Source organism: Coregonus lavaretus, assembly GCF_964263955.1.
Source record: "Coregonus lavaretus genome assembly, chromosome: 25".
Classification (NCBI taxonomy): Eukaryota; Metazoa; Chordata; class Actinopteri; order Salmoniformes; family Salmonidae; genus Coregonus; species Coregonus lavaretus.
This window is the reverse complement of record NC_140012.1, coordinates 17249578-17267034: the sequence shown is the minus strand read 5'-3', so window position 1 is coordinate 17267034 and position 17457 is coordinate 17249578. Positions and strand designations below refer to the sequence as shown.

The 17457-nt window shown below is 47.5% G+C and overlaps 1 protein-coding gene across 1 annotated transcript; it reads right to left on the bottom strand.

Moving 5' to 3' along the window:
• Window positions 1-10646: 10646 nt before the first annotated feature.
• On the bottom strand, window positions 10647-17221 carry fshr (follicle stimulating hormone receptor; the record flags this gene model as incomplete). Its single annotated transcript, XM_084141350.1, has 13 exons — window positions 10647-11147; window positions 11278-11469; window positions 11628-11805; window positions 11970-12197; window positions 12328-12513; window positions 12611-12685; window positions 12772-12840; window positions 13073-13153; window positions 13634-13708; window positions 13945-14019; window positions 14198-14272; window positions 15059-15130; window positions 17055-17221. The coding sequence occupies 13 exons, from the start codon at window positions 17219-17221 to the stop codon at window positions 10647-10649; spliced, it is 1974 nt and encodes a 657-aa protein (XP_083997476.1).
• Between the last annotated feature and the right edge of the window lie 236 nt (window positions 17222-17457).

Below are 17457 nucleotides of genomic sequence, written 5' to 3'. Positions count from 1 at the left end.
AGAGGGGAAGGCGGCGGGTGAGCGTCTGTTCCACCTCAGACAGGGGAAGAGGAGCGCGCAGGAGTTCGCACTGGACTTCCGGACTCTGGCTGCCAACGCGGGATGGAATGAGAGGGCCCTCATCGACCACTACAGGTGCAGCCTGAGGGAGGACGTGCGTCGGGAATTGGCCTGTAGGGACACCAACCTAAGCTTCGATCAGCTGGTGGACATGTCGATTCGCCTAGATACCCTGTTGGCTACCCGCGGACGTCCGGGTCCGGAGTCAGGGCCGTCCATTCCATCCCCCAGCACTTCCGAGCCGAGCCCTATGGAGCTCGGGGGTGCTGGTGCTAGGGAGACCAGGAGAGAGACCAGGAGAGAGGCTGTCCCCTGCACCAACTGTGTCCGCAGAGGACACACTGCGGGTCGGTGCTGGGGAGGGTCTCCTAGGAATCGAGGCAGTAGGCAGTGCACTGATGAGTCATTCCAGGTGAGTAAGCACCCAACTCACCCAGAGCTCTCTGTTGCACATATGTGTATTAAAGTTGTGTTTCCCGAGGTTTCTCCTCACTCCCAGCATAAGGCGCTAGTAGATTCAGGCGCAGCTGAGAATTTTATCGATCGCCGTTTCACGTATAAGTTAGGGATTCCTATTGTACCAGTTGATGTGCCCTTCCCCATCCATGCCCTAGATAGCCGCCCTTTGGGGTCGGGATTGATTAGGGAGGTCACAGCGCCACTTAAGATGAAGACGCAGGAGGGCCATGAGGAGATTATACGGTTATATTTGATTGACTCTCCTGCGTTTCCCGTGGTGTTGGGGCTTCCCTGGTTAACATCTCATGACCCCAACATTTCATGGCAACAGAGAGCTCTCAAGGGATGGTCTGATCAGTGTGTCGGGCGGTGTGTAGGTGTTTCCGTAGGGGCAACGACGGTGGAAAGCCCGAACCAAGTTCCCACCATGCACATTCCTCCTGAGTATGCCGATTTGGCACTCGCCTTCTGTAAAAAGAAGGCGACTCAATTACCACCTCAATCGACAGGGGGATTGTGCGATAGACCTCCAGGTAGGCGCTGCGCTTCCTCGTAGTCATGTGTATCCTCTGTCTCAGGAGGAGACTGCGGCTATGGAGACATACGTCACCGAATCTCTGAGACAGGGATACATACGATCGTCCACTTCCCCTGCGTCCTCAAGTTTCTTTTTTGTGAAGAAGAAGGATGGGGGTTTACGCCCGTGTATTGATTACCGTGGTCTCAATCAGATTACAATCAAATACAGCTATCCTCTCCCTCTGATTGCTAGTATGACGGAGTCATTACACGGGGCGCGATTCTTCACAAAATTGGATCTCAGGAGCGCGTACAACCTGGTGCGCATTAGGGAGGGAGATGAGTGGAAGACAGCATTCAGTACCACCTCGGGTCACTATGAGTACCTCGTCATGCCATACGGTTTAATGAATGCTCCTTCAGTCTTCCAATCGTTTGTGGACGAGATTTTCCGGGATTTGCATGGACAGGGTGTAGTGGTGTATATTGATGACATTCTAATATACTCCGCTACACGAGCCGAGCATGTGTCCCTGGTGCGTCGGGTGCTTGGTAGACTGTTGGAGCATGACCTGTATGCGAAGGTGGAGAAATGTCTGTTCTTCCAGGAGTCCATCTCCTTCCTGGGACATCGGTTGTCCGCGTCAGGGGTGGAGATGGAGATTGACCGCGTTTCAGCCGTGCGTAATTGGCAGACTCCCACCACGGTGAAGGAGGTGCAGCGTTTTTTGGGTTTTGCCAATTACTACCAGAGGTTTATCCAAGGCTTTGGACAGGTAGCAGCTCCCATCACCTCCCTGCTAAAGGGGGGCCCGGTGCGTCTGCAGTGGTCGGCTGAGGCGGACAGGGCGTTTAGACATCTGAAGGACCTGTTCACCTCGGCTCCGGTGCTGGCACATCCGGATCCCTCTTTGGCGTTCCAAGTTGAGGTGGATGCGTCCGAGGCAGGGATCGGTGCTATACTGTCTCAGCACTCGGGCACGCCACCAAAACTCCGCCCCTGTGCTTTTTATTCTAAGAAGCTCAGTCCGGCGGAGCGCAATTATGACGTGGGGGACAGGGAGCTGCTAGCGGTGGTTCAAGCCCTGAAAGTGTGGAGGCATTGGCTTGAGGGGGCTAAACACCCTTTTCTCATTCTGACTGACCATCGTAACCTGGAGTACATCCGGGCAGCGAGGAGACTGAACCCTCGCCAGGCTAGGTGGGCCATGTTTCTTACCCGATTTGTATTTAAGCTCACTATTAGACCAGGGTCACAGAACGCTAAGGCAGACGCCCTGTCCCGACGATATGACACAGAGGAGAGGTCCATTGAGCCCACTCCCATACTTCCGGAGTCTTGTCTGGTGGCACCGGTGGTGTGGGAGGTCGATGCAGACATCGAGCGGACGTTACGTGCCGACCCTACTCCCCCACAGTGTCCAGAGGGACGGAAGTACGTGCCGCTCGAGGTCCGTGATCGACTGATATATTGGACTCACACGTCACCCTCCTCTGGTCATCCTGGTATTGGTCGGACAGTGCACTGCCTTAGTGGGAAGTACTGGTGGCCCACTTTAGCTAGGGACGTGAGGGTTTACGTTTCCTCCTGCTCGGTGTGCGCCCAGTGTAAGGCGCCTAGACACCTGCCCAGAGGGAAGTTACAACCCCTACCCGTTCCACAACGGCCGTGGTCTCACCTATCGGTGGATTTTGTCACGGACCTTCCCCCCTCCCAGGGGAACACTACAATCTTGGTCGTTGTGGACCGGTTTTCTAAGGCCTGCCGTCTCATTCCTATGCCAGGTCTCACTACAGCCCTACAAACTGCCGACGCCCTGTTTACTCACGTCTTCCGGCACTACGGGGTGCCTGAGGATATAGTGTCTGATCGGGGTCCCCAGTTCACCTCTAGAGTCTGGAGGGCGTTTATGGAACGTCTGGGGGTCTCGATTAGCCTGACCTCAGGTTTTCACCCTGAGAGTAATGGGCAGGTGGAGAGAGTAAACCAGGATGTGGGTAGGTTTCTGAGGTCCTATTGCCAGGACCGGCAGGAGGAGTGTTCGGGGTATATCCCCTGGGCAGAGATAGCCCAAAACTCACTCCGCCACTCCTCCACTAATCCTACGCCTTTTCAGTGTGTGCTGAGTTATCAGCTGGTCCTGGCACCCTGGCATCAGAGCCAGATCGAAGCCCCTGCAGTGGATGAGTGGTTTTGGCACTCGGAGGAAACATGGAATGCTGCGCATGTCCATCTACAGCGGGCTATCAGGCGGCAAAAGGCGAGCGCCGATCGCCACCACAGTGAGGCTCCGGTGTATGCACCGGGAGATCGGTCATGGCTCTCGACCCGAAACCTGCCCCTTCGCCTGCCCTGCCGGAAGCTGGGTCGGCGGTTTGTGGGGCCATTTAAAGTCCTGAGGAGATTGAACGAGGTATGTTATAGGTTACAACTGCCCATTAATTACCGCATTAACCCCTTGTTCCATGTGTCTCTCCTCAGGCCGGTGGTAGTTGGTCCACTCCAGGAGAATGAGGTACAAGAGGCTCCTCCACCCCCACTAGACATCGAGGGGTCTCCGGCGTACTCAGTCCGTTCCATCTTGGATTCGAGGCGTCGGATGTGGGGTCTGCAGTATCTCGTGGAGTGGGAGGGGTACGGTCCAGAGGAACGGTGCTGGGTCCCTAGGAGGGACATCCTAGATCCCTCCCTGTTGAGGGATTTCCACCGGAGTTATCCGACTCGCCCTGCTCCGCGTCCTCCTGGCCGTCCCCGGCTGGAGCCGCGCGTCAAGGGAGGGGGGGGGGGGGGGGGGGGGGGGGTACTGTCACGGATTCAGCCGAGGCTGCTCCTCCTCCTTGCTCGAGCAGGCTTCGGCATTCGTCGTCCCCGGAGTACTAGCTACTGCCGATCGATGTTTCGGTGTTTGTCTTGTTTGGTCTTTATTGTTTACACCTGTTTCCCATTATGTTGTATTGTATTCCCTATATTACCCCCTGTCTCTCATTGGTTATTGTGTGTGATTGTTCTTGTCATTCCGGCAGTTGCTTTGTGTACGGGTATTGTGTTTTCCTGCCTGTTTGGAGGTTTGTTGTTTTTGTACGTTTATTACTGTGTTCAGTAAAAGTACGTTGCCAGCCGCTCTGTGTCCTGCGTTTGACTTCGCTGACCGCATACACATAGAGTGACAACCAATTATACATGTTTCATACTTCTTATATTCCCTGTGAGCCTCCAAGGCCCATGTTTCCCCCAAATGACGGTTACGGTAACAGGACTGTATCCTAGTTAATGTGGTAAAGGTTACGGTAACAGGACTGTATCTTCTTTAATGTTATAAAGGTTACAGTAACAGGACTGTATCCTAGTTAATGTGGTAAAGGTTACGGTAACAGGACTGTATCCTAGTTAATGTTGTAAAGGTTACAGTAACAGGACTGTATCCTAGTTAATGTGGTAAAGGTTACGGTAACAGGACTGTATCCTAGTTAATGTGTTAAAGGTTATGGTAACAGGACTGTATCCCAGTTAATGTGGTAAAGGTTACGGTAACAGGACTGTATCCCAGTTAATGTGGTAAAGGTTACGGTAACAGAACTGTATCCTACTTAATGTGGTAAAGGTTAGGGTAACAGGACTGTATCCTAGTTAATGTGGTAAAGGTTACGGTAACAGGACTGTATCCTAGTTAATGTGGTAAAGGTTAGGGTAACAGGACTGTATCCTAATTAATGTGGTAAAGGTTACAGTAACAGGACTGTATCCTAGTTAATGTGGTAAAGGTTACGGTAACAGGACTGTATCCTAGTTAATGTGGTAAAGGTTACAGTAACAGGACTGTATCCTAGTTAATGTGGTAAATGTTACGGTAACAGGACTGTATCCTAGTTAATGCAGAAAAGGTTACGGTAACAGGACTGTATCCTAGTTAATGTGGTAAACGATACAGTAACAAGATTGTATCCTAGTTAATGCAGTCAAGGTTACAGTAACAGGACTGTATCCTAGTTAATGTGGTAAAGGTTAGGGTAACAGGACTGTATCCTAGTTAATGTGGTAAAGGTTACGGTAACAGGACTGTATCCTAGTTAATACAGTAAAGGTTACGGTAACAGGACTGTATCCTAGTTAATGCAGTAAAGGTTACGGTAACAGGACTGTATCCTAGTTAATGTGGTAAAGGTTACAGTAACAAGATTGTATCCTAGTTAATGCAGTCAAGGTTACAGTCACAGGACTGTATCCTAGTTAATACAGTAAAGGTTATGGTAACAGGACTGTATCCTAGTTAATGTGGTAAATGTTTTGTCTTTGACAATTTTGAGGGCCTTCCTCTGACACCGCCTGGTATAGAGGTCCTGGATGGCAGGAAGCTTGGTCCCAGTGATGTACTGGGCCATACGCACTACCCTCTGTAGTGCCATGCGGTCGGAGGCCGAGCAGTAGCCATACCAGGCGGTGATGCAACCAGTCAGGATGCTCTCGATGGTGCAGCTGTATAACTTTTTGAGGATCTGAGGACCCATGCCAAATCTTTTCAGTCTCCTGAGGGGAGGGGGAATAGGTTTTGTTTTGCCTTCTTCACGACTGTCTTGGTGTGTTTGGACCGTGATAGTTAGTTGGTGATGTGGACACCAAGGAACTTGAAGCTCAGTCCTCTTTTTTTTCCTGTAGTCCACAATCATCTCCTTTGTCTTGGGCACGTTGAGGGAGAGGTTGTTATCCTGGCACCACACGGCCAGGTCTCTGACCTCCTCCCTATAGGCTGTCTCATCGTTGTCGAGGATCAGGCCTACCACTGTTGTGTCGTCGGCAAACTTAATGATGGTGTTGGAGTCGTGCCTGGCCATGCAGTCATGGGTGAACAGGGAGTACATGAGGGGACTGAGCACGCACCTCTAAGGGGCCCCCGTGTTGAGGATGAGCGTGGCAGATGTGTTGTTACCTACCCTTACCACCTGGGGGCGGCCCGTCAGGAAGTCCAGGATCCAGTTGCAGAGGGAGGTGTTTAGTCCCAGGATCCTTAGCTTAGTGATGAGCTTTGAGGGCACTATGGTGTTGAACGCTGAGCTGTAGTCAATGAATAGCATTCTCACGTAGGTGTTCCTCTTGTCCAGGTGGGAAAGGGCAGTGTGGAGTGCAATAGAGATTGCATCATCTGTGGATCTGTTGGGGCGGTATGCAAAATGGAGCGGGTCTAGGGTTTCTGGGATAATGGTGTTGATGTGAGCCATGACCAGCCTTTCAAAGCACTTCATGGCTACAGATGTCAGTGCTACGGGTCGGTAGGCAGGTTATCTTAGTGTCCTTGGGCACGGGACTATGGTGGTCTGCTTGAAACATGTTGGTATTACATGTTGAAAATGTCAGTGAAGACACTTGCCAGTTGGTCAGCACATGCTCAGAGTACACGTCCTGGTAATCCGTTGTGAATGTTGACCTGCTTAAAAGTCTTACTTACATCGGCTACGGAGAGCGTGATCACATGGTCATCCGGAACAGCTGATGCTCTCATGCATGCTTCAGTGTTGCTTGCCTCGATGCGAGCAAAGAAGTGGTTTAGCTCGTCTGGTAGGCTTGTGTCACTGGGCAGCTCGCGGCTGTGCTTCCCTTTGTAGTCTGTAATAGTTTTCAAGCCCTGCCACATCCGATGAGCCTCAGAGCCGGTATAGTACGATTAAATCTTAGTCCTGTATTGACTCTTTGCCTGTTTGATGGTTTGTCGGTGGGCATGGCGGGATTTCTTATAAGCGTCCGGGTTAGAGTCCTGCTCCTTGAAAGCGGCAGCTCTACCCTTTAGCTAAGTGCGGATGTTGCCTGTAATCCATGGCTTCTGGTTGGGGTATGTACGTACGGTCACTGTGGGGACGACGTCATCGATGCACTTATTGATGAAGCCAGTGACTGATGTCGTGTACTCCTCAATGCTATCTGAAGAATCCCGGAACATGTTCCAGTCTGTGCTAGCAAAACAGTGCTGTAGCTTAGCATCTGCGTCATCTGACCACTTTTTTATTAACCGAGTCACTGGTGCTTCCTGCTTTAGTTTTTGCTTATAAGCAGGAGGATAGAGTTATGGTCAGATTTGCCAAATGGAGGGCGAGGGAGAGCTTTGGATGCGTCTCTATGTGTGGAGTAAAGGTGGTCTAGAGTTGTTTTCCCTCTGGTTTCACATTTAACATGCTGGTAGAAATTAGGTAGAACAGATTTAAGTTTCCCGACATTAAAGTCCCCGGCCACTAGGAGCGCTGCCTCTGGATGAGCGTTTTCCTGTTTAGTTATGGCCTTATACAGCTCATTGAGTGCAATCTTAATGCCAGCATTGGTTTGTGGTGGTAAATGGACAGCTATGAAAAATATAGATGAAAACTCTCTTGGTAAATAGTGTGGTCTACAGCTTATCATAAGATACTCTACCTCAGGCGAGCAAAACCTCGAGACTTCCTTAGTATTTGATTTTGTGCACCAGCTGTTGTTTACAAATATACATAGACCGCCACCCCTTGTCTTACCGGAGTCAGCCGTTCTATCCTGCCGATGTAGCGTATATCCCGTCAGCTGTATGTTGTCCATGTTGTCGTTCAGCCACGACTCGGTGAAACATAAGATATTACAGTTTTTAATGTCCCGTTGGTAGGATAATCATAATATTAGGTCATCTAATTTATTTTCAAATGAATGAACATTTTCCCTCATTGTATATATACAGTGAGGGAAAAAGGTATTTGATCCCCTGCTGATTTTATAATTTTAATGGTAGGTTTATTTGAACAGTGAGAGACAGAATAACAACAAAAAAATCCAGAAAAACGCATGTCAAAAATGTTATAAATGTATTTGCATTTTAATGAGGGAAATAAGTATTTGACCCCTCTGCTAAACATGATTTAGTACTTGGTGGAAAAACCCTTGTTGGCAATCACAGAGGTCAGACGTTTCTTGTAGTTGGCCACCAGGTTTGCACACATCTCAGGTGGGATTTTGTCCCACTACTCTTTGCAGATCTTCTCCAAGTCATTAAGGTTTCGAGGCTGACGTTTGGCAACTCAAACCTTCAGCTCCCTCCACAGATTTTCTATGGGATTAAGGTCTGGAGACTGGCTAGGCCACTCCATGACCTTAATGTGCTTCTTCTTGAGCCACTCCTTTGTTGCCTTGGCCGTGTGTTTTGGGTCATTGTCATGCTGGAATACCCATCCATGACCCATTTTCAATGCCCTGGCTGAGGGAAGGAGGTTCTCACTCAAGATTTGACGGTACATGGCCCCGTCCATCGTCCCTTTGATGCGGTGAAGTTGTCCTGTCCCCTTAGCAGAAAAACACCCCCAAAGCACAATGTTTCCACCTCCATGTTTGACGGAGGGGATGGTGTTTTTGGGGTCATAGGCAGCATTCCTCCTTCTCCAAACACAACGAGTTGAGTTGATGCCAAAGAGCTCCATTTTGGTCTCATCTGACCACAACACTTTCACCCAGTTCTCATCTGAATCATTCAAATATTCATTAACAAACTTCAGACTGGCATGTATATGTGCTTTCTTGAGCAGGGGGATCTTGCTGGCACTGCAGGATTTCAGTCCTTCACGGCGTAGTGTGTTACCAATTGTTTTCTTGGTGACTATGGTCCCAGCTGCCTTGAGATCATTGACAAAATCCTCCCGTGTAGTTCTGGGCTGATTCCTCACCATTCTCATGATCATTGCAACTCCACGAGGTGAGATCTTGCATGGAGCCCCAGGCCGAGGGAGATTGACAGTTATTTTGTGTTTCTTCCATTTGTGAATAATCGCACCAACTGTTGTCACCTTCTCACCAAGCTGCTTGGCGATGGTCTTGTAGCCCTTTCCAGCCTTGTGTAGGTCTACAATCTTGTCCCTGACATCCTTGGAGAGCTCTTTGGTCTTGGCCATGGTGGAGAGTTTGGAATCTGATTGATTGATTGCTTCTGTGGACAGGTGTCTTTTATACAGGTAACAAGCTGAGATTAGGAGCACTCCATTTAAGAGTGTGCTCCTAATCTCAGCTCGTTACCTGTATAAAAGACACCTGGGAGCCAGAAATCTTTCTGATTGAGAGGGGGTCAAATACTTATTTCCCTCATTAAAATGCAGATCAATTTATAACATTTTCGACATGCGTTTTTCTGGATTTTGTTGTTGTTATTCTGTCTCTCACTGTTCAAATAAACTTACCATTAAAATTATAGACTGATCATTGCTTTGTCAGTGGGCAAACTTACAAAATCAGCAGGGGATCAAATACTTTTTTCCCTCACTGTATATATATATATTTAATCCAGTCGGATAAACACTCCAAACAGCCTACCCGAACGCTCGGAGGCGTCCGCATGCTCCTAAAGCACACCTTTGCCTTGTTTTGTATCACATTCCAATGATAAAACTGGGTGGAAAAAAATACAATTTCAGAATTTGTGTGTGTGTGTGGGGGGGTGGGGGGGTGTTGAAAAGTTTCACCCCTTCTAAACATAGCCACCTTTTTGTGAATCTGATCATTAGCGGACTGTCTAGAAATATGGTGCAATGTCGCAATCTAATGGTCCATTCATGTGTATGCGGTAGGTGGTAAGTGGTGGGAGCTAGGGGATGATTTGGGACTGGGCATGACAGTGTTTCCACATTGAGGTGGACCCAAGGACCTGCCTCGCTCCTGCAACCTTGAAATACCATCTTTAGAGTGTGTGTGTGTGTTTGATAGACTGTGTGTATATGAGCCATATCCACCAGCCATTTCCCTTCTGCTGATGAACGGGCTGAGTGCAGCTGTGTAACCTCCCCTCCCACACACACACACACACACACACACACACACACACACACACACACACACACACACACACACACACACACACACACACAAAGAGGGGTTGTGGGATTGGTCATTGTCCTTGAACAGACTGGATGTGCTGAAGGACAGAATGTTTCTGATAACACAAGAAACTGCTCAAATATGTGTGTGTGCGTGCATGTCTATATGTGAGGGTTCATTTTGGCTTCTCTATGTGCTGCCAGTACACACTATACCTCAACTCAATTCTCAGTAACATTCTCACTCTTGATAAAATTTACAATCATAGAGATTTATCAACAACAGCAGATGCACAACTCATATAAACACATTTTCCTTCAACCAATAAACATATCTCATGAAAGAACCAGACCTGGGTTAAGTAAACAACAAACAAACAAACATCTTTACATATCTCTTAAAAACATTTAACATATCTTGAACTGTATTTATTCTATATTGAGAAGACGGGGAGGGGAAAGAGAGATAGCGAGAGGGAGGATGTAGAGAGTAAAGAGAGGGTTCAGTATGTTGATGCGATCAGGTGAATTTGTGGAGTCAAACGCAAACTAACTAAAGTACTACTAAAGAGCCACCTACTACTATTAGAAAGCTACCTGTTACTGCACACACCTTCTGCAATCCTGTGTGTGTCTGTGTGTGTGTGTGTGTGCGTACTCTGAGGCATTAGGGTCCCATCCCTCTCAGAGAAGCTGTTGTTTGAACCAGCCACAGTGTCCCATGCCTGGTCTTGGTTTCAGGGGTGAGGGGTTAAAGGACAGGGGTTCGGTAGGAGTCCGGCGGCGTGGCTGATGTGGACCAGTTAATACAGCATCCCGTGGGAGGCTTTGGGCGACATTTGGATCCATGCTGCCTGTTGGACGGAGAAACTCTCTGTCCTGTAGATCTGCGCTTTGGTAGTAAACAGGCCATATCTCGCTGCCAGCAGGAAGAAGTCCCGACGGAATGTCCGGGTGCATAATCCGTACAGGAAGGGGTTGGCGCATGAGTTGATTGGGTAGAAGAGAACCAATAGCAGCTTGGAGTCGGAGACGGTGATGAGGGGTAGTTTGAGCGCGGCAGAGAGGGCGAAGAAGGAAATAGGCGCCATACACAGGAAGTCAGTGAAGATGAGGATGGCCATCCGCTGAGCCATGCGGGTTTCAGCACTGGCTGGGGGGGAGGAGGGGTTATGGACGGACAGGTAGATGCTCAGGTAACACACACACACACACAGGAAGGCCACCACGTTCAGCAGCAGGAGGGACATGACAAACATCTGAGACGGCAGTGACTCCACATCCATGGGCAGGCAGATACTCACCTGAAACACACACACACACCGATGCATGCAGGCACACACACACACACACACACACATTATACCCACATTAGCATAGAGGCTGGGCAAAATAATAAGTGTAGAAAAACAGGTAACATCACACATCCCTCACCTTGCTGTAGCTGCTTACCCCTACAGTGGGTAGCAGAGCCGCCAGACAGGAGAAGGCCCAGCCGGTAGCCATGACAGCACAGGCGTGTCGGAGGCGGAGCTTGCGGTCCAGTCTGAGGGCATGTGTGATGGTGTGGCAGCGCTCCAGGGTGATGGCCGTCAGAGTAAACACAGACAGCTCACTGGCAAACACCTGCACATATAGCACCACTGTTAGAGCATCAGTTATAAACATTCAGATAACTTCAGTATACGGAGGCTAGGGCGCACACACACACACACACACACACACACACACACACACACACACACACACACAAACACACCCTCCTAGGTCTGCAGTATACCCACAGTGAAGAACCCGGCGATGTCACAGCCCGCCCCGGTCTGCCAGCTGATGGCGTGGTTGTAGTACAGACCTCTCGTACGCATGTCCACTGTTGCTATGACCAACAGGTACACGCCCATACACAGGTCGGCAAAGGACAGGTGGCACATCAGGAAGCGTGGCACCGTCATCTTCGCTCGGCTGCCTAGCAACCGAGAAGGGTGAGTGGGAAGTTTAGTAATAACTTTTATCACAAGAACGTGTTTTATCACGATAACTGCTTTCATTACAATATTTGTCACCATTCACACATTTTTATGTCTTGAAGAGTTTCTAATATACATAAAACCTCCTTTTATTTCTACTGACCTAGCAACACAAGCAGCACAATGGTGTTGCCTAACAGTGCAAGCACAGAGATGACCCAGATGAGGACACGTAGAGGGGCGGAGCCCATGATGTCCTCACAGGGGTTGAAGGCATCGGGGGTGGGACTACAGGCCACAGACGTCCAATTTAAACAGTAGTCCATAAAGAAGTGGTGGTTATTCTGAGCCCCGGGTTTAAAACACGCAGAGTTCATCCGTAAGGTCCTGAGAAATGCACGCAAGAATGCGAAAATACACACACACACACACACACACACACACACACACACACACTCATTTATATGTGACGTAATATACACAGATATATTCTATCTTGGAGTGTGTGTGTTTGTACCTGTTCCTCTGGTGTTTATGGAAGGCGCAGCAGTGAGATGAATAGGTGAGGTTAGCCTGTCGTAGCTTTGTGAATAGGAACAGGGGAGGCAGCGCTCTGAGAGAGAACACTGAGACAGCGGACAGATGCTCAACTTCACCCAGCACTGACTCTGGCAGGGAACTCACCGCTGTATGAGAGATGTCTCTAAATACACACAGACAACAACAACAACAACACTTTGACACAAAAACAAATGACAGCTGATATTGTCACTGATGTGTTGTTGTGGAGCCATGCTTACAGGAACCCCGGCCCTTCTGCTCCTTTGAAGGAATGATTATGCATATGGGAAAGTTGCAGGTTGCCCATGAGAAACCTGAGCGAGACAGAGAGAGAAACTGTTATAGTCTTTGTGTGTGTGTGTGTGTGTGTGTGTATGTGTGTGTGTGTGTGTGGACTCACAGTTTGTGTATCTTGGTTCCATTAAAGGCGTGACTCTCGACCTTACTGATGCCGTTCTTGGTCAGTCGTCTGTAAGAAGAACGACACACATTTATAAAGTAATTTAGTGAAAATGTAATCTTTCCAGGGAGATGTGTGGCTACTCATGTGTACTCTGTGTGTGTGTGTACTCTGTATGTGTGTGTACTCTGTGTGTGTACTCTGTGTGTGTGTGTGTGTGTACTCTGTATGTGTGTGTACTCTGTGTGTGTACTCTGTGTGTGTGTGTGTGTACTCTGTATGTGTGTTTGTTACTACTCACAGTTCATCGATGGTATTAGTGGTGAGGCCGAGGAAAGCGTTGCTGGGGATGATCACTATGTGTACATTGTCCTGCAGGTCCCTGCACCACACACATGCGCACGCACGCACGCACGCACGCACGCACGCACGCACGCACGCACACACACACACACACACACACACACACACACACACACACACACACACACACACACACACACACACACACACACACACACAGAGTACACACACACACAGAGTACACACACACACAGAGTGCACAGACACACAGAGTACACACACGCACAAATAATGAGTGAGTCTTGAATGTGTGTGTCTTGAAAATTATCCTGCAGCAACAGGAAATTATTATGTGGATTATAATTTATGGCATTTTTTGGGGGTGTTGAAACCTTGAATACACTACAAGTTTGTATTTCCTACTGTGCAATAAAATGTAGTCAAATTAAAATCCTACATCTGTAAGAGAAGCAGCTCATGTTTCCCACACAATACAGTAACATGTGAACTACTGAATACACACTCACAAACACTACAGTAAGAGAGCATGGTGACATACAGCAGAAATTTCAGGGCAGTGGAGTGGATCTGGGAGAAGTTAGGTAGAACCCTCAGTCCAGTGTTGCAGATCGTCCTGAAAAACAGGGCAGTCCTATCAAAGCCAACTGATTTAGGATTAGTTCTTAGGGTTTAAGGGTTAGGGTTTACTGGTACTTACAGGTATATTAGTTTGGGCTGTCCCATGAAAGCCTGTTGAAGTAGGGGTAGTGGTTAGGGTTAGGTTTAGGGCTTAGGGGTTAGGGTTAGAGTTTAGGGGTTAATGTTAGGGTTAGGGCAAAGGGATTAGTGCTTAGGGGATAGGGAACTTACAGGTACTTTAGCTTCGGAAGTCCCATGAAAGCCTGCTGATGGATGATGACCAAATGTTTCGACTTGGTGATGGTTCTGGAGCAGACATTAAACATTTGAAATATGCACATGGTGCATGAATTGGTGTGAGAATAGTGTTTGAGATGTTTATGAATGGTGGATTCATGTTGTTTGAATGGTGTATGAGCGGGGTATGAATTGTGTTGAAGGGTGTATAAATGTTGTGTTGTGGTACTGTAGGACTAATACTTACATCTCAGTTAGTCTGGGGAGGTTAGCAAATGCAAAAGCCCCGATGCTCTCTAACATACCATTCTCTGTTAGCACACTGAGAGTGTGTGAGAGAGAGAGAAAGATAGAGAGAGGGAGAGGGAGAGGGAGAGGGAGAGAGAAATGGTCAGAGAAAGGGAGAGAGGGAGTAAGGGAGAGAAAGGAAGAAAGATTGGAAAAGATAGAAATGGACCGAGGAGTATAGCAGTGAGACTGGCTGATCTATTTATAGCACACTTGTTTTTAAAGTAACTGTCCAGTGTTTCCAGATTTCTATGAAATATGACCTATAATTAATTATAATATGAGTGAAATAGTTTTCCTTCCAAAAATAAATCCAAAGTAATATTTTCTGTGTTGGAATGGTGTGGGCGCACCTAAACAACAGACTGGTGTGGGCGTATACCGGTCCTAAAAAATATTAATGCGAGTAGACCGCTGATTGGCCAGCTCAGGAGGATGACATCATAGCAGCGCATTTATTATCCGTTCTGTTTGAGATACAAGTTTGAGGTGGGGTTTTTGAAGTCCACAAATACGAGTATAGGAGAAATCAACAACATTATTTGGGTATGAGTTAACAGAATATGAACTTTTAAAAGTTAGATGTTCACTGGACAGTTACTTTAAGTAGCCTAGCTGTAGCCCTTCCTAAGGAGAAAAACCAAAGACAGAAGATTAAATGACAAATAACCTTTTCCATAACATAACTATATAACTAATATAAGGTATTCCTGTCTCCCTCTCCTCTGTTTGGGTGATCCATATCTACAGTGTTTCTAATCATCATGTTCCACATCAGAGTCTAAACACATACAGACGAAACACACTCACACGCACTTACATGGTAGTGAGCTGCTGTAGGCTTGTGAAGGCTTCTCGGGGAAACACTCTGATGTGAGTCTGTTTGAACTCCCTGTAAAACACAACAACCAATTAGACTGTAGATCGCACCTCATTCACTAATCAGCCAATCATACAGTAACAAACTGGTTTTGAATGAAACATTTTCCCTAGCCTTGACCTGAAAACAGAACACACACAACAAGTTCACATTATTGCTGGGAATGATACAGCAGCCAGCTGTGTGTGTGTGTGTGTGTGTGTGTGTTTGTGTGTTTGGGGGACCTGATATCTCTGTCACATCCTCTTTGGCTGGGATTCAATCAGATCAGGGGGGGCGCGTGTGAGAGTAGCTCAGTTGGTAGAGCATGGTGCTTGCAACACCAGGTTAGTGGGTTTGATTCCTGGGACCACCCGTAAGTAAAAAATGTATATGCGTGTAAGTAGATTTGGATAAAAGTGTCTGCTAAATGGCATATACAGTATTATTATTGTATTAGAGAATGTCTGTGCTGGAAGTCTCTGTAGGAGTGTGTGTGTGTGCGCACGCACGCACAAATGCTCACACTGTTGCCCATCTGTGGTGATAGCCTTGAGATTCCTTCAGAAATGTTTCAACTATAAAAGCAAGAGGACAGTGTTTACCGCAGTCTACTACTTTCACCTCCCCCCGTCCTTCCATCCCCACACCATAACACCAACCCAACGACATCATGACAACACAAAGAGACAACAATAGCAATAATGACAACAACAACATCCACATCAACAGCTGTTAAAACAAAAATCGTCAGGATCAAACAGACAATACAGTGCTTTCGGAAAGTGTTCTGACCCCTTGACTTTTTCCACATTTTGTTACATTACAGCCTTTTTCTAAAATGGATTAAATTGTTTTTTCCCCTCATCAATCTACACACCATACCCCATAACGACAAAGCAAAAACAGGTTTTTAGACATTTTATTAAATGTATTAACACTAAAAAACGCCATATAAGTATTCAGACCCTTTACACAGTACTTTGTTGAAGCACCTTTGGCAGCGATTACAGCCTCGAGTCTTCTTGGGTATGACACTACAAGCTTGGCACATCTGTATTTGGGGAGTTTCTCCCATTCTTCTCTGCAGATCCTCTCAAGCTCTTCCGTCTGGCCACTCTACCATAAAGGCCTGATTGGTGGAGTGCTGCAGAGATGGTTGTCCTTCTGGAAGGTTCTCCCATCTCCACAGAGGAACTCTGGATCTCTATCAGAGTGACCATCGGGTTCTTGGTCACCTCCCTGACCAAGGCCCTTCTCCCCCGACTGCTCAGTTTGGCCAGGCGGCCAGCTCTAGGAAGAGTCTTGGTGGTACCACACTTCTTCTATTTAAGAATGATGGAGGCCACTGTGTTCTTGGGGACCTTCAATGCTGCAGAAATGTTTTGGTACCCTTCCCCAGATCTGTGCCTCAACACAACCCGGTCTCGGAGCTCTACGGACAATTCCTTCGAACTCATGGCTTGGTTTTTGCTCTGACATGCACTGTCAACTGTGGGACCTTATATAGACAGGTGTGTGCCTTTCCAAATCATGTCCATTCAATTGAATTTACCACAGGTGGACTCCAATCAAGTTGTAGAAACATCTCAAGGATGATCAATGGAAATCGGATGCACCTGAGCTACATTTTGAGTCTCATAGCAAAGGGTCTGAATACTTATGTAAATAAGGTATTTCTGTTTTTTATTTGTAATACATTTGCTAAAATTTCAAAAAAAACGGTTTTCTCTTTGTCATTATGGGGTATTGTGTGTAGATGTATGAAGAAAATGTTTTATTTAATACATTTTAGAATAAGGCTGTAACGTAACAAAATGGGGGTCTGAATACTTTCAGAATGCACTGTAAGTAAAATCAATAGAATATCCATCAGCAACATCAGCAGTCAAAACTGGATCACCTCCACCTCTCCACCCGTCCGACCTTACATCTCGGGGTGTGTGTGTGTACTCACAGGTCGGTGGTGTTCTTGGGGATGTGTGTGGGCATATGTGTGATGGTGTTGCCCATACAGAGGTAGGTAAACGTTGTCCCAGAGTTGACCATTGCTACCTCTGCCTGAGACACACACACACTGCCCAACACACACAGCAGCATCCTCATCATCTTCATCATCATCATCTCCCTTCTCCACCTCTCTTCTCTGTGCTAAAGTGTCCAGAATGGCCTCAACTCTCCTGTCTTTTTCTCGTCCCAGCACCTCTTCTCTTTCCTCCTCTCCGGTTATTTGTCCTCTCTTCTCCTCTTTCCTCTTCTCCTCTGTCTTCTTCTCTTCTCTTTTTGGATCCCTATCTCCTCTCTTCTCCGCCGTAAATGTTTACATGTACACAGGTGCTTCAGCAGTGCCCACAAACTCA